Raw genomic sequence first — 21,351 nt, forward strand, 5'->3', positions numbered from 1 at the left:
GAGATTTTTCAAGCTTAAATACAATAAAATTCCCATGTGAACAGTATTTCACGTGGGTTTTCAAGTGCAAAGAAACCTGTTATGGATTCTTTCCTAGTACATGCGTACATATATTTTATACTGTGATCCTTGCTCCAAAGATGGAATGATTTGGAGCCTCCCTACCCTCTGCTGACTCTTCCTTCATATTATACTCAGCAATTCAATTTAAGTAAGTCCTGCTGCCTTGTATGTAGATAAAAATCCACAACTTGCTGGCAACAGGTGTCCTTGACAAGGCTCTGACATGGTGTTACTTAAAAAACCTCCCCAGGGATGTCCCTGGCAGTCCAGTGGTTAAGACTTGTGCTCCCAATGCAGGGGGCCCAGGTTCGATACCTGGTCAGGGAACCAGATCCTGCATGCCGCAATGAAGATCCTGCACGTGGCAACAAAGATCCCGCGTGCCACAACTAAGACTCGGCTCAGCCAAATAAATAAATAAAACAAATACATAAATATTAAAAAAAAAAACCCAAAACAAACCCTCCCTAAAGTGGTTTTTAATTTGAAAAACACCCCTGAAGTGAAAAATAAACCAAATTTCACTAATTGGGAATACTGGAGAAAAGACTAAGCTGAGACTAAAAAGCCTGGTGCAGGGACCATTCTTATGATCCCTATAGTAACTCCTAATTTTTTAAACTGCAGGTCAAATAGGCACCCTCAAACAATGAGTTACATAAAGACAATGGCCTAAATTATATAAACATGCAAGTTTAATATACTGAAACTACAAGGCCTTGAAGTGCAAAGAATTCCTTAAACTCCTTAACTCCTAGCCCTCTGATTCTAGATAGAAAATGTTTTAGGCTTGAGGGCCATACAGTCTCTGCTGTAATTACTCAACTCTGCCACTGTTGCATGAAAGCAACCATAGATAATAGGTAAACAAGCAGATGTGGCATGTTCCAATAAAACTTTTCTACAATAACAAGCAGCCTATCTATAGCTTGCCTACCAGTATTCTAGAAGAAAGTGACATCCCAGCTGGATACTAGAAAGATCCTTCAGGAATGAGGTTGGCCACGGCTAGAAGACGAATGAGCATGCCTAGATTCCAGAGTAAAATACGTCAAAGGAGTGTGTGTGTGTGTGTGTGTGTGTGTGTGTGTGTGTGTACACATGGCCAATATGATTTTATCTGTCTTAAATCCCTAACATCCAGGAGCCACTGTGGGTCAAATCTGCCCATCCTTAAATACTGTATTATTGGAGCTACTGGCTGGTTTTTAGATCAACAGAACACCAGGGTTCTCATATTGAGCCATTAAACATAGTGCTTATTCACAATTTTCAGTCTATATAAAACCCTTAAGAAATTCTAGACTTCACTAGGCTGAGAATCCTACATCTTTAGTATAGAGCCATGTGAAATCATTAAAGTCAAAACTGTTTTGTAAGAAACAAGAAGAAAATTAGATAAACTGATCACTATTCTAAAATTCTCCAGAGGTTTAAGAAATTCTGCAGTACCAGTTTCTCTTCCTTGCTCATCTGCTTCCGAGCTTCTGTCTGGGCTTTGAAATACTGGCTCATCTGGGTAAAATCACATTTGGTGAGGTTGGTGATAACATTCTTCTCTTCATTGGTCATTTCCTAGTTAAAAGAAAAGGGGGAGACAGAAGAAGAAGAAGGTAAATAAACTAAAAAGCCCTCTGGTTTTTCTGCAGTTACAGCAAAGCATCATGTTTTCAGTCAAAGGGTATCTGGCGATGTAGTCAATCTAAACTTGTGAGTTTTGAAAAAAAAGGAACACGTTTCTTACTTCATTCTATTATAAATATGTATTCAATAGAAGAACATTCAAAATAACTTAACACTGAAAAGGGTAACACTCTTATGTAGCTTCTCGTACTCCTTGGAACACTGCCACAACCCCCTAAGCATATGAGTACTACAGCTGGGGAAACATGAATACACATCGTTCATTTTAGTAATGGGAGAAATATTCCCACATTCATTCTCTCCTAGAAACATCCTTGCTCTACTCACTTATTAAATCTTACTTCTAGAGCTATTCAGAAGGTAAACTTCAGCTCAGCCTCTGTTCATATTATCCACATTGAGAATAAGGAAATTGTTTAAAATCACGTAGGCAGATACAGGATAGATATGTGGTTTCAAGAGCAGAAAGTACCTAAAGCTAACAAGCATGAATCAAGAGGGAACAGCACAACATTAATGCATGTCTCTTTGCAATAGCAGACAGAGGGCAGTCCTGCAGAGGCAAACTTTGCTTTGCTCAGCTGGAGCTGAGGTTTTCTGTTTGGCCTAATCTGATAAACTACCCCCTACAGTCCTATGACAGCTGACAGGAAAGAAATATAGGTATTCTTGTTGGACAGAAAACCTATATAATACAGTAAATGAACAGAACCCCCTCTCCCAATTTTTTAATAAAATAAAATTCATAAAACTCCAATTGTACATCAGGGAATTTTTTGTAGAATTACAATTTATTACTTAGTAGTTGATCAGTATTTTTGTAAGGTGCTAGGATATCAATATATAGGCTACAATACCTTTCTCCAGTCTTTAAAGAAATTTTTCCTAAATATTTCCTTAGTAGTATATTCATGGTCGAGCATTTTTGCAAAGAACGTAGCTACTTCTTCTGCTTTGGGGCTCAGCTTCATGACTTTACCTAGAGAAAAAAGTGGTTCCAAAAAATGAGGTGTAGTATTCATGTTCTGAGTATAAACACTGAGGCTCTGGAGACGTCTTCTTTAATAATGGTTTACCTTCCAAAGGTATGTATACAAAGGTCTGGTGACACGTGGTAACAACAATAACAACAAAGACAGTAGTATATTGATTTGTATCTACTTGTACGAATTCGCCTTCTCTGTATCAGATATTTACCTGGGTCATTCTCTGGAGACTATGCCAGTAAATTGTTCCCAGGAGCCTGCTCAGGACAGGGATGACCTGGGGGAGGCCCAGTCACTCTTCCTTTTCCTTTCAGCAAGCAGGGTCCTTTACACCTCTTCAATGGTTTTTAAAAATCAAATCCTCAGAGGGACTCCTGCCACTGCTAAGCTAAACAGCTTCTGTTCAAGAAGGGGAGGAAGGGATAGGGCAGGGAGTGGAAGAAAGGAATTGTGGGGAAAAGAAATAGGCATCTTTCTTCTTCAAAGTTAGGTGGGTGGAATATGAATTAAAAATATATATTCACAGCAGGCAAGCCCAGATATCCCATATGAAAAATCTAAGTAAGACATTCCTCTAGAACCTTGCTACTCAAAGTATAGTTCATGGACCAGCAGTATTGACATCACGTGGGAGTTTGTTAGAAGTGCAGCATCTCAGGCCCCACCCCAGACCTACTGACCAGAAAGTACATTTCAATGAGACCCCCAAGTGGCTTGTGTATACACTAGAGTTTGAGATGCCCTGGAACACAGGCATTATGAGGTTGCCTCTTTCAGGGAAACAGGGCTCATCCAGAACACAGGGATGACTGGGGTTCTTGGCATACATGTTTCTCCACTGCCTTACTATTACATAGGTACTAATAATTCACCAAGGATTTTCCCATTTATTACAGAAAACTAAAACTTAACCAGAAATCCATTCATTTCAAAACTTAGAAGACATCTCATCTCATGATGGTTAGAAAGTTATTATCCCTGATTGTAGGGTTGATACAGGGAATTGCAGCTCCAAACTGAAACTTTCTGGGTAGACAGAAAGAACCTGCTTGAAATTCATAATTTTAAAAGGCCAGCAGGTGGCGCGGCTTCCCCTCTCAACATTACGGCTCCTTCCAAAGATGACACCTTGAGGAGGATAGGCTGGCTTTCAAGAGTTTCCTGCACTTCTTTAGTATTCCCCCACTCAAGTCGGAACCAGCGTTGCCAGTTAAGTGTAACATGCTTCCAATATAAAGGAAACCATTAAGTCACTAAGAATAAAATAAAAGGCAAGAAAGAATGTAAACCGTTCTCGGGTATGTCTGGTATACTCTTTGGGAAATTTTACTGAATTCTGTTCCAATAGAGAACAATTTTGACGCCTCCTGTTTTAGATGAGCTGTCAAATGATGAAATGACAGCTCCCAGCAGTAGAAGGGTAGGAGGATGACTTAAAGGTTCCTGACAGTGGTAGTGCTTTGTAGAAAAGGCTGAGCTCCAGGAATAAGAAACTGCTGAGTCAGAGCTGAAAACTGGAGTTTCTTAGAGGCCATTCACTGCTTCAGCCAGTCCGTTCCCCACCTCCCTGGCAAGCGCTAAAGGAGTCTGAGAATTCTCTTCCCTAGAGAGCAGGCAGAACTGACAGTATCACTCTAGACTAGTAAGTCAAATACAATTTCTTGACTTACTGCAGTGTGGGACTTTACCTAATCAAAGGGAAGAGATCTGAGAAAGAGCAAATGAGAAAATGTGAGAGCCCTGGAGCTGGAGCTCCTATAAAGGACGACCAGGCAAGAATTCCCATCTTGGAAAGTAAGAGAAACCCAAAGGCTAAAGAAAGGAATCTAGCTTTCCTTCAAATCACTTTGGACCTCAGAGTTAGGCTTTACCAGTTGAGCGTTCTAAAGCTCTTGGTAAACCCATACTAGGGTTACAGAATACCTGAACTTTTATGATTATCTAAGGCTCTTTCTGTTCATTAGAGTTTTAGCTTTGAGTCACACTGAAGAGTCTCCAGGAATGACCCACTGTGAGGGCTGACAGCAGAACTCTGTACTCTTGTCCTGTGTTGTCCAGTCAACATAGCTCAGAATGTTTATCTGATGTAAGCATTTGTCACTGAGGCTATAAGGTCCTGCTAGATGGCACAGTCCATGAGATCAGTGATTTGTCAGTATTGTCGCTGCTGGGTCTTGGTGTCTGAATACAGGCACGCTGAATAAATACAGTTTAAAAAAACGAATTCCAGCTTGCCAAGTTTGACATGTTCCTCACTTGCAAGACCCGGCCTTTCAGTATAAACTACTACCCTTGACCTATAAGCATCCATGGCCTGAGGTCACTGCTCATGGACACAGAGATACACCAGAACTCTGAGTGTTCACCACTGATGCTTTTCAGCAGTCCTCCTGGCCCAGTGTTTCTCAAAGTTTGGTCAGCAGACCACTTGGTTCAGAAGCACCCAATATCACTCAACACCAATTAAATGGGCCCAGATCCTCTTGGTGAATCTAAAGCACATGAGAGTTTGAGGAATAATGCTCTAGCCATTTCTGGAGAAAACTCTTGGAATGAGGGAAATAAGCTGAGTATTACCATCTGCATACTGCTATATGCCAATAAGGGAGCATCAAAGACTACTCTCAAAATGTTCAACCCAAGGACAGAAATACCAGTGACAGTTAACAGACAATTCTGAGGGTTCTAAGAGAACTAGGCAGGATATTTCTTCAGAGCAGCTCATCAGACTTGACTGCATAAAGGGCAAAGGCATAGTGTTGTGCTGTGTAGAGTGATAGACACCTATTAGCCCTACCTAGATGTTGATGGCAGACTAATTAATCCTCAACCAAGTACTAAATACTATTTCTAGCAATGAGCAGCTTGTCAGCTTGCATTATGTCACTAAGATAAAATACTACCATTCAAGTCAGGCTTTTCCAGTAACTCTTACAAAGAGTAGCTCCTTAGAAGTGAAGTTCAGATAAAAACATTAGGCTTGTGGACCAAGTGCTGTGACCTATGTAGATGGACATTTTTGGGACCATGTCTCAAAGGGAGACAAGGGAGATAAGACAGCCCCTTTCTCACGGCACTTTTTCAGCACCAAATGGGCCTTTTAAGAGTTATGTAAACACCTGAGAGCCCTTTCCCCAAACCATACGATGACAATAAAACAAAATGAAACAAACAAAAAGGATTATACAGCACAAGATCCTTCCTCACTTTCTATTCCTAAATAGAAGCAGACTCTTTCCTTGGCCAAGAATTGGACAACCTTAGAACAACTCACCATCATAGTAAAACTTGACATTCTCTGGAAGAGGTTCATATGGTGGAGCAAATACAGGACCTTTATGTTCTAGGAATTTCCACTTGATGCCTTCAGGATAGCGCTCTTCTTCCCACCTTTAAAAGACAAAGTACAACCTCATTTAGTGATCACTTCACCTAATATAGAGATTATCACCTATTAAATGCCAAAATAATTATCTGCTCAACTGATTGGTGCTCTGGAATGACTCTCGGCCCCACATTCAAGGCCTGGGTCAAAAAAAGCCAGAATCCTTCACTTTGTAAAAGCCAATACTCACAACAAATATGATGGAATAATCAGGTGAATGGAGGAAAATACATTTCAGCAGTTTAGTCCAAAGATATTGAGTACATGAGATCATTATTCAGCAATAAGTAGGGGATATGGACATGGAAACAGCTGTTTTATCTAGCTGTTATATAACAGTAAGCCACAACGGTGTACATGACAGAGGTATTATTTATACAGCTGATACATAGGAAAAGGCCTCCTGGGAATGGAGATGCCAGGTGAAGGTGTAAGGGAAAACAACCCTTTGAGAAAGTACACAATGACTATCATCCCATGTAATAGTTCCCTAGTATCCTTCAAATACTCAGACCATATTAAAAACATCCCTATTATATCCAAAAAGTATTTTATAGACTAGGATACAATTAAGGACCACACACTGCAATTGGTTGATATGTCTCAAAGTCTTTCTTTCTCTAGAATTAGACAAACCTTCTCACCACCACCACCACCATTTTGTTTTTTAAAGAGTCAGTCAGTTGTCTTACAGATAGAATACTTTAAAACTTCACAGATTTTAATCTTTGGTATTCCTATCTTAAAATGAAAAGTCCTACAGTTCTACAGAATTATTCAGGAGGCCAGTTATGCATATTCTATTACTTCCTGTCATCTTCCAATGCCAATGTTTTAAAGTTCAGAAACATCAAATAAAAATTACATGTATCAAACACTGTGCTGTAACAATAGCATTACTATAAAACCAAGGTCAATATATATGGTCAAATAATTTTTGACAAGGGTGCTGATTATTAGGAAAATGTAAATCAAAACCATGAGATAGCACTCTCACCCACTAGGATAGCTATTCTTAAAAAACAAAAACAAACCAGAAATAACAAGTGTTGATAAGGATGTGGAGAAACTGGAACTCTTGTGCACTGCTGGTGGGAATGAAGCGGGTGCAGCTGTAGAAAACAATATGGCGGTTCTTCAAAAAGTTAAACATAGAATTACCATATCATCTAGAAACTTCACTCCTGGGAGTACACTCAAGAGGACTGAAAGCAGGCATTCAAACAAATATTTGTACACAAATGTTCACAGAAGCACTATTCACAACTTCCAAAAGGTAGAAACAACCTAAGCATCCATTAACAGATGAGTGGATAAATAAAAAGTAGTCTATACATACAATGGAATATTACTCAGCCTGAAACAGGAAGAAAATTCTGACATGCTACAACATGAATGAACCTTGAGGACATTTTCTTAAGTAAAATAATCCAGCCACCAAAGGCCAGATATTGTGATTCCACTGATAAAAGGTACCTAGATTAATCAAATTCACAGAGACAGAAAGCAGAATGGTAGTTACTGATGGCGAGAAAAGGGGGAATGAAGGAGGGTTATTGTTTAAAAGAGTTTCAGTTTTGCAAGGTGATGGGAATTCTGGAGACAGAAGGTGGTGGGGATCACTGCACAACAAAGTGAATGTATTATAATACCACTTAACTGCACACTTCCCCCAGAATCTTTTACTCTCCAAATCAGAGAAAATACGTATGGATGGATGGATGGATGTGTGTACGGAGGTGAGAGAAACTGCAAGAAGCCTATCTATAGCAGTCACAGAGTAACTGTATGGGGATCCAGAGCACCATGTTTTCCTTTATCCTAGAACTTGGTTCCATTCTTCTCATCAACTCCACTGTTTTGTTTTCGTTTTTTGGTTTTGGCTGCGCAGCACGGCTTGTGGGACCTTAGTTCCCTGACCAAGGATCAAACCTGGGCCTACAGCAGTGCAAGTGCAGAGTCCTAACTACTGGACCGCCAGGGAATTCCCAACTCCAGTGCTTTTTAATTAAGATTCCAACTTTTTATAATTCTTTCTATTCCGTCACATTCATCCTGAGGGCTCACGGTAACTTCTTAACCATTTAAGCAAATTAAGAGATGCATTCAACACTAAACCTCAGTTTAAACAGAAAGAAAGAACATAACCTATGACACATGCTGATATCATTGGATCAGCAACTACTACTATACAAATAAAAATAGTAGTGTTGGCCTTTTAAGGCCCCCATCAATGGTTCACCAACAAAGTTAAGAAAAACATGTACTTAATCACACTTAACACCATCAACAAACTCCCCAGTTTCTAGATATTCTCATGAAGAATCATCTGTTTAGAATAAACATGGGACTTATGTTCCAACAGGCCAACCCTGACACAAAAGTACACTCAACTCAAAGCAGCACTGAAACCCTATATAGCTACAACGAGTAACAGTTAAAAATAGGGGGAGCTGGGACTTCCCTGGTGGCGCAGTGGTTAAGAATCCTCCTGCCAATGCAGACGACATGGGTTCGAGCCCTGGTCCGGGAAGATCCCACATGCCACAGAGCAACTAAGCCCGTGTGCCACAACTACTGAGCCTGCATTCTACGGCCCACACGCCACAACTACTGAGCCTGTGTGCTGCAACTACTGAAGCCCACATGCTCTAGGGCCCATGTGCTGCAACTACTGAGCCCATGTGCTGCAACGACTGTAGCCCATGTGCCTAGAGCCCGTGCTCCGCAACAAGAGAAGCCTGCGCACCACAAATGAAGAGTAGCCTCAGCTCGCCGCAACTAGAGAAAGCAAGTGTGCAGCAGCGAAGACCCAATGCAGCCAAAAACAAACAATTAATTAAAAATAATAAAAAATAAAATAAATTTAAAATTTTTAAAAAATAGGGGGAGCTGGTTTTAATAGGTTTCTATGAATGAGCCTGAGCATTACTGCCACCACTTGTAACATTGTTTCTATGGAGAAAATGTGACACAGTAAAGAAACCCACAGGGATCCCGACCATTTTCCCATTCCCAAAATTACCAAAGAGGGAGAAAAGGCTCAAAGTTGGCTTGTTTTTTGGCAGGATGAACAAGTCTATGACTCTGGGGGGGAAGCGAAAGATCTACACATTTACCAAACTGGTAAAGGGTGTTAATTCTTTTAGTGAGATAGCAAGAGAGGTAGTAAAAATGAGAGTATCTGCCATTTAAGTTCACTGACTAGGCTCTCAGTGACAGTCACTGAGGACTTGACCACCGACTTCAGAGTCTCACAGGTAAGCCTACAGTGACAGCAGGAAAGGGCAAGCGATAGGTTAAGAGGCCAGTCATTCCTGTTCTCTACTTATAAAAACTTACAGTGGTACCTTCAAGCATTGTGCTTAAGAATGCACACGATTTAACAACCAGACTTGAGAAAGGCATGCACTGGAGGCTGTAGCAAAGATTACTCAGCCCCAAACCTACCATCTTCAATGGTCCCACTTAAACCAAAACAAGAATAAAAACCATAGGTCACAAATCTCTCAGAATTAAAGTGTGGTAACACTGACAAGAATTTCAACCACAGAAGCAAAATCAGGCTATTAGACCCTTCAAGGATACCTAATTGCACACACAAAAGGCTGGACTAGAAAAAGAGTACATCTGCTTCCAGGCCCAATAAGAGCCAGGGCTCCAAAGGAAGGGGGAAGGCAGCAGAGAGCCTGTGATGACAAAGAAAGTACCTTGTTCACTCAACAAACTTACTGAGCACCCTACCACAGGACCCAGAGACATAACAAACTGACGAATTACTAACTCACCACTCCCAATAATAACCCCTGATTTATAGAATCACTTAATTTCATCTTAAAAAAATTTTTTATTAAAGGTCATAAAAACCTTTCAAAATTCCATCACTAAAAACTTTGATTAATTTCAAAGGAAAAAAATGAAATAAAAATGAGGAAAATAAAAACACATGTTCTTTAGTTTTCTGACCGACACCAGAAAGGCCCAGAGTTCCTTTGCTCTGTATTTTTCCTTTACACTTTCCTTTTTTAACCCCACATATGTCCACACCAACAATGCCGATTGCACAGCTGTGCTGAGCCTTTCTGCCACTGCAGCTCTGCTCCTCTCAGCCACCTCTCTGGACACTGATGTTTCCCCTTTGCTCAGAAGTACTGGTGAGATTACTGTTCTCTATTACAAAAGCCATAGAGTAAATGCATACCAATGGGTCTGGAACTCTACATACCAAACTACAAATAGTGGATACCTCAAAGCTAGAAAAGAAAAATGGGAACGGAAGAAAGAAGGAAAGGGAACAGTCATTTTTTTCTAACTCGTATACCTCTGAATCATTGGAATTTTTTCAACATAAACACAAATCATGTATAATATAGATGTAATGGCTAAATAATACAAAGTTTTAAGAACAGCCAGTATAAAAAATACAAGTTTATTTCAAAACTCTAAACATCTAGAAATAACCTGTTATTGCTAAACTGTCCTCCATTGAAGATTGTCTGAATCTTCACTCCCCACAATGAAGAAGAATGCCTGTTTTTTTCTCATATTTACAACCCTAGATGTTTTGGTACTTACTAATCTTTCCTAATCTGTGACACATTAAACAAAAAGATGTTTCATTTATTATTTTTCTTTGCATCTTTCTTTGCTACTTGTGAGGTTCACCATATTTTAAGATGTTTGTTAATCATTTATCTTCTTTAATGAGTTGCCTTTTCCTCATTTTTCTATCAGACTATTCCTTTCATTAACTGTTTTAAAAGACCTTTTTTTTTCATATTAGGAATCTTAGCCCATTGTAGTACAAATATTTTCCTTTAGGATTTTTTTTTAATGGCATGAGTTTGTTGATTTGCCATATAGAAGATTTTAATTTTATCAAATTTATAAATATTTTCCTTATGGCTCTGCTTATATGTCTTGCTTCAAAAGGTCTTCGTTATTCTACAATTATAAAAATATTCACCCAGGTTTTCTTGTGGAGGTTTCTTTTTTTTAAACAAATAGGCAATTTCCCCAACAAGATTTATAGAACAATCCATCTTTTCCCCTCTCATTTTAAATGCAACTTTATTCATATGCTAAATTTCCATATATATATATATAGGACTTCTATAGTTCAACAGGGTGGGACATAGTATTGAGATCCAATAGGGTAAGAGGTAGTTAATGTTCTCACTAGGTCCTGCAAAACTTATTTCAGAATGTTATTCCAGAGAGATTCTTTTAAGTACTTCCCTCCTCCCACAAATATCAAGCTATTCATTTTAATACTCAATATTCTTGTTTCATTAGGTTGTAGAATAAAAGAGCTAACATTTTAACCCAGTGCTGAAATATTACCATTTCCACTTTTGTTCCTCTTCTTTCTTCGGCTTCTTTTTCTTACTATCTGGCTCAGGAACTTTTTTATCTTTATCTTTATCCTTATTCTTGGGTTTTTTCAATTTACCATCCTACAAAGAAACATGGTGAGAAAGCACTTAAATAAGGACCAATTACACTTCTGGAAGTAGTTTTGGGGAGCCATTAGACAGAAAAACTGGAATCATGGAATATGAGAACTGGAGAAGTTCCTGAGTCCAATACTCTCAATTTGACAGACGAATAAAAATTTATTGGTACTTTTCTCTAAAGCGGTATTTCCTAAAACTCCCAGACACATTGATTACCTGAGAAAGTAGTTAAAAACATTCATTCTGTAGGAGAAAAGCCTGGGAAATTGTATTTTTTTAGCCTCAGTGGAGTTTGGGACAGAGTAATCCCAGTGTATTATCCTCACTTATTTTAAAATCTACTCATCTTTAAACCTCTTCTAATACCACCAAGTACCAGGTACAGGAGACTTTTAATGTATTAAATATACAATTTGAAAGGAAATTTCTGATTGAGCCTGGGGGGGAAATACTTTATTACTGCTATTTGCATACACAAAGTCATGAAGCAGTAAGCAAGCAAGTACTTGGGAAGCCCTACAACAATTACCAATTCCCATGATAGTATTTCTTTGAACTGTAACCCTAGATGAGCTGTCACAGTAGCACAGAAAAAGAACAAACATAAACAAGTATAATCCATCAATACAGGTGATAAATCTCAAAACACACACACACACACACACACATCCAGACAAAAATGTGCTATTCAACAGGTGGGGGTCCTGCTTAACAGAATCTAAACTCTTCTAAAGAATATTTTCCTTTGTCCTAACTATTCAATATAATTTAAGTCTTTATTCAGCAAGTTTTATATAGCTATGAAAAATGGTTTTGAGTCATCTTAAAGTCAGTTTCAGAATGGCAGAACTTGAAAGAACTTTATAGTTTGGTTTGACCTCTTCCAGTTATAGTCAAGGAAACTCTGAAACAGGTTTTGTCACTTGCTCAAGGTCAAAAAGCTGCTATTGACTATGATGAGAGCCCAAGTTTACCAGAAAAATAACAGAATGTGACTCATGGGAATGGCTGGAATATATAAACATTCTAGGACTACACATGATAGGATGGTAATCAGATAAACTCAGGGAAAGCAAATGGCCTCCAGTGTACAAAGAAGGGGAAAGGCTACAGTACTACACATAGTTTAAAATAGGAATGGAGAATATAAATGTGTAAGTATGTCTGGGAAGAGAAAATACTAGAGAATCTCATTAATTTAGATAATGTTTACTGTTTAGGCTGAAACACACCACAGGAAAAGGAAATGTTTTTCAGTTAAGACATTCTCTAAACAACTTCTGAACAGGCATGCAGATGGTTTCATCAGGAAACTACTGGCTACATCGTATGTTTTCAAGCTTCAGAATGGGATTATCAGTCACTAGGAGACTTCAGAACAATTCCCAGAAATGAAAAACACCATAGCCAGCAAGTGAGGTTTAATGACTGATCTTGCCATCTGGGGTCCCTACCACAATAAGACTGGGTATTAATTTAGTCTTTCAGCCTGCTTTTTTTTTCCCTCCCCTGTAGGGAGAGGGTTGCTAAGACAATTAAATAAATGAAGTCAACCATTCTTTCTCCCAGATGGTTTTAACAGTTATTACAAACCTCTGTGAAACCCAGAGAAAGGTATTATTTTACATAAATGCAACATAAGCATAAAGGCAATATAGAACGCATGGAGAGCTAAAGTTTTACATTTCTTTATTGACTGGTCTGTACTGGTAATCTACATGAAAGTGGAGTGACTATCATACTCACTACTCAACATTTCACTCTTGATTCCTTGAGTTGGCTCTTATACACTTGAGCTTCTGCCAAGAACAGGCTAGTTGTCAGAAAAGCTACAATTCCCTAAATGCAGGCCCTGATCATCTCTCTACGGCTCACCTACTCATTCATATTCTTAATATGATTTCATTAAAGACACTCCTTCTGCCTTCTTGTGGATTTGGAGGATCAGCAAAGTTCCACAGGAAGGAGGATAACATGGCAGCTAGTGTGCTGGCTCTGGAATCAAACCACATGGGATCAAATCCCGGCTTTACCACTTGGTATCTGTGTGGCTTCAGGCAAATGATTTAACCTCTCTGTACCTCAGTTTCTGCATGTGTAAAATGGAGATAATAGTAGCAATATTTATCTCTAAGGACTGTTGTAAGGATTAAATGAAATGATACCTATAAAGTGTGAAGAATAGTACCTGGTACACTGTAATCATCTAGTACATTTAATTTGAATTATTAATATTATTACTATTATGATAGATTACACTTTTAATATTCACTGCCCCTTACTATCACTATATTTACTGACGATACTTCAAGCTATAGACTTTATACTTGTGAATCCATTTTGCCCAAGACAATGGCTAAACTCAAATGCAGCAAAGCTAATAACTTACCCAACCCCTTCTCTTAGGAGACTGCAAGATTAAGACCCCTGTGAATTTCTGACATCTTTTCTTGAATTACTCGCCCACAGTTTTTAGTCCAAGAAATAGTGTCAAAAGAAGGAACCATATTAGTATATGTTAAATCTACCACAAGCATCAAATAGAACCCTTAGGAAAGTACCTGAATTGAAACAGATTTTAAGGAAGGTTATAAGCTAGGAGAGAAAGAAAAGAGGAAGAGTATATGTGTTCCAGACAGAGGGAACAGCATGTGTTACATAAAGCCCTGAAGCACAAAAGAATCTGGTGTGGAAAGAAGCAAAGGAGGTCTGTGAGGCTGGAACAAGGTAAATTAGAGAAGAGGCACAAGATGCAGGGGCCAGATCGGAAGAAGCTGTAAAGAGCTTGGATTTAATCCTGTATCCAAGGGACACCCATTTAAAGGACTTTAAATAGGGAGAGTTACCCAAAATGAGTGACGAGCAAGCTTTGTTAGATATAAGAAAGCACTAGAAAACATTCCTAGGGAAAACTCTTCTGGGTTGTAAGCCAAAGTATGATTTATTGCTAATACTTCCCCTGTATGTATGAAGAGAGCACAGTTTCTCCAAGAACATGTCAGTTGGCAGCATAGCTATGGGTAGACACCCAGAAAGGCTGAGATCTTAAAACTAACAGTGCCGCAGCCACTGTAACACACTTAAGAGTTTTTCCCAGTGTTTCCTCTACAACAGAGCAATAAATTCCTCAAACCCATTTGGCCTTCAAAAGTTATTTTATGGAAAACTCCCTATTCCAAACTCAAGCCCCAAAGGGCCTAAGTCTCTTTACTAACCTCTTCTTCCTCTAGTTTTCGTTTCTTCTCTTTCTTGGTATCTTCTGTTTTAATTTTCTTAGGTTTATAATCAGCACTAGAAAGGGGAACATGAATACGCAGTTAACACAATTGTGACTCAGTAGTTCTCACCAATAGGATTAGGACCTCCAAACTCTTCTTGGCGGCCTCCAAGGCAGGCGTGGCTGCTATTACTCTTGGCTGGGCATTCTACAGTCAAGAACAGGAATGGAGAAAGTAAAGGCGGCCAGACCAAGGACCAATAGTTATAGTCCTCTATAGAACAAAACAAACAACTTTATACTACACGCAGGCCTGGAAGGGAAGTGGAGTAGAGGAATACATACAAACATAGACAACACTAGAAGGTAGAAATCTGGGAAGCACACACACAGGGCAACAATAGCTACCACAAAGTAGTAACTGGAAAAGAAAGGGGAGGAAAGAAATTCTCTATGAATTCTGAATATATACAAATGAGCTCATTAAGTATTTCCCTCCTCCCTTTCCATCCATCTTCTACCATAAATCCTTTGTAGATTCCCAAAACATAATAAACTCTGCAAGATTGAAAATAATGAACAGGATTTAACCGCAATGACTGAACCTGAGAAAGAGGTACATATAAGTCTCAAATAACCGTTTTAAGTAAGAGCAATTTTATTACTTCTATACATGGAAACTTCACTCAGAAGGTACGAACAGGCACAGATCCTAGGAAAAACTGCTTCAGCAATGAAAACTTATCTGTGGTAGGTGATGATAAACTTAAAGTAACTTAAATAATTTAAATATTCTTTGTGAATTCTGGATTATTTGAAATTCCAACAATAAATATGCATTACCTTTTTAATAAGAAAAAACGTAAGAAAAGTGTAAATATATATACTCCATTTAAGCCTCAGGCACACTACTTATTTATTTAAGAAACGCTATTTCTCATAATTCAAAGAGAAATCAGTCACCCAGTCTATTAATCACAAATTCCTAATGAGTAAAAGTCAACTAATGCAGTTGTTCTGTGTATTATTGTCTAAACGACTCCTTTTTGTTAAAAAAAATTAAATTAATAAGAAATACTCACTCATCCTCGTCTCGAGGTCTCTTTAATGGCTTTATATCCTCTCTAGGAGGAGCAAAATAGCCATCATCTTCAGGTTCATCTTTAATCAATGGTGGACTAAAGAGAAAAAAATTGCTAGTTAATGAGCGGTGGAACATCTACATTATATCAAGTAATGCAAAGTAGCGGGAGGTAGCTAGTGGAAGGATAACAACATACATGTGTACACATTAAAAGGTTTTCCATGAGTACTTTTTCTCACTTAATTCTCACTACAACCCTGTGAGGTAGACAGTATTGATCTCAATTACAGATGAAGAGGCGATATCAAGGTTCGGGATCCGGACTCCTTATTCTCAGGATTCTTTCCACTACATCTTAGCTATCTGTGCCAACGGAACCCACACCACAACAGGAACAAACCTAAGTTGTTTCCTCCCCTTATTTGAGGGGTCTGTGTATCTGATCCCTCAAGTGATGTGAACTGATTATTCTAGTGCTCCAAAAGCTAAAATATAGCTTTCACAAAAAAAGGAATAAAAATGTATTCCCCAAACTTGAAGCCCAAAACAAACTGAAGTCATTCTAAGCCAAATCTATTCACTGTTCAACTTCCTCCTTTGGTTTACTTACTTTATACACAGAAGAGTACCTTGTCCTATTTTTGTTAAGATTCTGCCTTCTGAATATAAAAAGATGATTCTGTTAGATGACTATCTTGAACCAAAAAGAGGAAGGAACAAGTTAAAAAACCAATGGGATCCGACTTCCCTTGGTGGCGCAGTGGTTAAGAATCCGCCTGCCATATATGCATGGGACACAGGTTTGAGCCCTGGTCCGGGAAGATCCCACATGCTGCGGAGCAACTAAGCAACTAAGTAGCCTCACAACTACTGAGCCTGTGCTCTAGAGCCCAGGAGCCACAACTACTGAGCCCACGTGCCACAACTACTGAGGCCCGCGTGCCTAGAGCCCGTGCTCTGCAACAAGAGAAGCCACCGCAATGAGAAGCCCGTGCACTGCAACCAAGAGTAGCCCCCACTCACTGCAACTAGGGAAAGCCCGCGTGCAGCAATGATGAAGACCCAACACAACCATAAATAAATGAGTGACTGAGTGAATGAATGAATGAATAAATAAATACATTTAAAAAAAAAAAAACAACCAATGGGACCAGCAATCACCACAGCCTGGGATATTCCCTGGCCTGGCACATCTTGTTGGAACTGCACTGCTCACAGCCAGAGGCATCTACAAAGCTAACTAACTCGGCACAGGGAATGGCCTCCAGACACAAAGCCACTCATCTCTAGGGGGGCCAAGGGATAAGCATCCAGATTTAGCTGCCAAAGAAAGGATATTCACAGGGTTTCAATGCTGTCCCCCCACTCCCGCCCCCACCCCAAGCATACTGGATCCCCTTGCTTGCAAATGAATTTGAATGTTTAAACAGATTAGCTTTCTTTCCTTATTTATGCACACTCCCCAAATGCTGACCTCTATAGCTGTTTCTCCCCACGACGGAAACCACTGACACAGCCCCAAGTGTCCAAAATCTCCAAAAGCTTTGCACCAGAAAGAAAGAAATGCTGCCATTTACCCAACTAGTTAAGTAAATGCTAGATCCTAGTACTGTCATGAGTGAAGTTAAAAACACTTGGGAAGGGCTTCCCTGGTGGCGCAGTGGTTAAGAGTCCGCCTGCTGATGCAGGGGACATGGGTTCGTGTGCCCCCAGTCCGGGAAGATCCCACATGCCGCGGAGCGGCTGCGCCTGTGAGCCATGGCCGCTGAGCCTGCGCGCCCGGAGCCTGTGCTCCGCAACAGGAGAGGCCACAGCAGTGAGAGGCCCGCGTACCGCAAAAAAAAAAAAAAAAAAAAAACTTGGGAAGGGTTACTAGGCCTGAAGAAAGAATTTTTAAAACAATTACCAGAAAACTGTTCCATCCAGTGAAGCATGTGGATTCTCTACCACGATACAGATGCAAGCTAGAGAGCAGTCCAGCAAAGTGAACACAGAGACCACTGCCTCGAAGGGTGTGCTTCTGACCGTCTAGCCCAGAAAGTCTGAAACTGAACCAGGACTACACACCAAGTCCAGAGAGTCTAATCATATCTTAGTTTAATAAAAGTTCAAGGCAGTCTCCTGGCAGAAAATAGTTGCCCTGTGTTCAGTCACTGTTATCTAAGAAATCAGAATGCCCAGCTTACAGCTCTAATGCTTCTTGAATTTTACTATTCTGCATTCCTAGAACAGTTACAGAACATGCCTGAAGAGGGCACTTGCTTCTCCCTGGTCTAAGGGACCCAGAGTAAATGGAACAATTTTCAAAAATGTTCTCAAACGAAACTGAAAGTTCAAAGTTTCAAGGAAGCAAAACTGTCAAAACACTTTGCCCTGGACAGTAATGCAAATACTCCCCACAACTCCTTGTAAATGCATCCTGCCATTTAGTGGAGCAGGTGAGAATATATGATCATATAAGTTCTGGGTTTTTTTAAACCAGAGGAGACATTCAGGCTTATTTTAGGGAGTTGAGGCTGATGAGGAAAACAGAATCAAAATGGCCCCAAAAAGTAAAGGAAAAGTGACCTCTAGATTGTGCGTATTTTCCTTTCCTTCTGGAAAAGAGATAAAATATTTCTACTCAAATCTACACCTGTCCCTAAAATGCAAATCAAGTTAGTTTCTAAATATGAGCCTCAGCATAGGGGCAATTCAGAGTAGGGGTTCAGAGTAGGGGTTTTCCAGGAAACTCCAAAATTACTACTAAGTACAGAGTTTCTTTTGGGGGTGATGAAGATGTTCTGAAATTAGATAGGGATAATGGGGAGGTTATATAACCTTGTGAAATACTAAAAACCAATAAACTGTATACTTTAAAAGGGTATATTTTATGGAATTGTTAAATTATATCTCAATTTAAAAAAGCTTCTTTCTGTCAACCTTCTCCACTCAAAACAGCCTTCTAGAAAATGTGCTGGTCAGTCTCACTAAATGGCACTCTAGAAATGCTCACATTGGCTTAGACCAAGTCCTTTCACTGCCAACTTCCTCGAAAACCTGGAGATGGCCCGTCAGTGCATTTCAGGTAAGATCAGACAACACTGTAACGTGGGCAGCTGGCCTACTGGATGCACACAGAGAAAGAGAAGCCAAGGCAGCAGAGGCATCTTACCTAGAAAAGCCATTTTCCTTCTCCTTTTTTATTTTTACATCCCCAGAGGCTCTAATCTGAAAGGTAAAACAACAGTAACTGATTAGTACCTTAAAAGGACTAAACTTGAAGAAGCCTCTACCTTACTTGAGATGATCTGGCCTCCACTCTTGGGGCATCTTGATCCCAGACTGACTCTTCTTGTTAGCAAAACTAAACAGGTGGACCAAAGGTCTTGACACTTTTCTAAGACTCCTTTTTAACAATTCTTCAGATGAACTGTCCAATTTACTGAGAAATGTTTCCCTTCAAAATGGTGGCTTTTTACCTTTAAATGATGGTAGGTCCCTCTCCCTCAATAAATATACTCCACCTCTCAAGGATTTGCCCTTGGCAGTACAGACAGGAAATAAAAAACCAAACCAAAACAAAAAAGAGTACTTTATTTCCTATCTTCTCTGATTTAGGCAAAGTATATTTACTTTTGCCCTCCTTCAACTTTCCAGACATTACAAAAATCTTCACACATACACTCAGAGGAACACACACACACACACACACACACACACACACACACACACACACACACACACACACACACACACACACACACACACACACACACACACACCGGTACCAATGGAAGAATACAAAAAATAGCTCAGTGGCAAGGGAAACATAGACAACAATGATTTGAGGGTAAAAGGGAGATGTATTTCTCACTATTATTCTCTATTTCATATTGTCTGAATTTAGCAAGTCCATCCAGCATTATCTTTTCAGAAACTAATATAAAAACTTTTTTTAAAAAGTCTATATGTACAGTACTACTACTTATTCACAGCCAGATGTGCATGTCACATGTACCACCTTCTTCAGCCCAGGTGGAAAAAAAACAGATTTTACCAGCAATGAGCTCATTAGTTTACAAGCATCCCACAAAGTTTGTTCTACAGAGATTTGGCTAGCAGAATTAATTTTCCCCATGAAAGAAAACTGACTTTCCCAGAAACCCTACATCCCTCAATTTATCCATTTGCCATATAAAGTAAGGTAATGATATGGATAGGTTTGGTGCGTGAAATACAGTGGTAAAGGGTTTTGGTTTTTATAGTTTAAGACTCTGCTTGGCTCTGATGTCTCCTGACACAGACCTTTTTCACTCAAAGGCCAGAGAATCTTACTAGTCAATGAAGGTACTTTCAATACCTGCTTTTACAGGTAAACAAAATGAAAAGTACATCCCACACCTCTTCATTCCCCACTGGAAAGTTCTGTACCTTTTCCTCCTTTCGTTTTTCCTTGTCTCTGTCTTTGTGTTTGTCTTTATGCTTCTCTGAACTTCCATCTTTGTGTTTGGTTTTCTCCTTCTCTTTGTGTTTCTTTTCAGAATCTTTATGTTCACTGTGAAAAATAAGACACAAACAGTTAGCAGAGTAGGGACAAACAGAGTAGGGACCACAGGGTTCATATCACAAGATTAACTCACAAGATACCCTGAGATAACATGAACCATGGAAACTTACAATGCTTTAAATAAATAGTCCTGACAGAAGGTTCAAGTAGAGGCTCTTGGCTACATCAGACTTTCTTTACCTTGCTTAATGTTTTAATTTTTTCGAAGAAGCAAAGGAATCAAATAGAAAAAACATAGTCATTCTAAACGTAACAGGACATTTTTTTAAGTTACTAAGACTATACAGCAAACCCACTGTATTTCTACAACATTCTACCAGCAGAAAACTATAATGAAAGCTCCAACTTGAGCTCTCACATCTCATGTGAGGAGGTAAAAACAGTTCACCAAAAATCATTTGGTGGCTTAGTGCCAGATGTGAGACATATCACAAATGTAGCCACGCCAGGGCTTTGTGCAGTAGCAGCCCAACACAGTCAGTGTTTCCTGCCAGCTTAGGAAAAGCTAGTCACTTCTAGCTTTTCTAGCTAGGGCTTATAAATCCTGCTTGGTTCTTTCCTCAGAATAAGAAAAGATCCATCTAAAAGCAAGGGCATTTCCTGTGCTAAACATTTAAAGCCTTGCTTTTAAAGGGGTTTGTGGGCACAGTGGTAGCACTATAAAAAGGTGCCGCTTCTCTGGAAAACAAAATATGACATTACAAAACAAGAGCCATTAAAGTGTTCATATCCTGGGTCTAGCTCCTGGAGATTTCTCTCTGGGTAAAACATTACAGAGAGATGTTCATTTTGATGCCTCCCATAACAAAAAACAAACAAGAACAAATAAACAAACAAAAAAGCACCAAGAAACCAGATACAGCCTTGGTAAATACCAAGAGGGAGATACTGTGATATATCAAAGGTATACATCACAGTTATCATTATCATTATGTAGCTGTTATGCTATAATTTGTGAGTCCTACAA

The 21,351-nt window shown here is 39.3% G+C and overlaps 1 protein-coding gene across 1 annotated transcript in view; it reads right to left on the bottom strand.

Moving 5' to 3' along the window:
* The window catches only part of TOP1 (DNA topoisomerase I), an 85,639-nt gene that overhangs the window by 21,369 nt on the left and 42,919 nt on the right, over window positions 1-21,351 (bottom strand). The window contains exons 4-11 of the mRNA XM_060032938.1: window positions 20,249-20,372; window positions 18,990-19,045; window positions 15,834-15,929; window positions 14,750-14,825; window positions 11,422-11,534; window positions 5,968-6,083; window positions 2,565-2,686; window positions 1,475-1,638 (exon numbers count right to left, since the gene is read on the bottom strand). Coding sequence (XP_059888921.1) covers window positions 1,475-1,638; window positions 2,565-2,686; window positions 5,968-6,083; window positions 11,422-11,534; window positions 14,750-14,825; window positions 15,834-15,929; window positions 18,990-19,045; window positions 20,249-20,372 — 867 coding nt within the window. The remainder of the gene's footprint in view (window positions 1-1,474; window positions 1,639-2,564; window positions 2,687-5,967; window positions 6,084-11,421; window positions 11,535-14,749; window positions 14,826-15,833; window positions 15,930-18,989; window positions 19,046-20,248; window positions 20,373-21,351) is intronic.

The sequence above is a fragment of the Delphinus delphis genome, chromosome 15 (genome assembly GCF_949987515.2).
Source record: "Delphinus delphis chromosome 15, mDelDel1.2, whole genome shotgun sequence".
Taxonomy (NCBI): domain Eukaryota; kingdom Metazoa; phylum Chordata; class Mammalia; order Artiodactyla; family Delphinidae; genus Delphinus; species Delphinus delphis.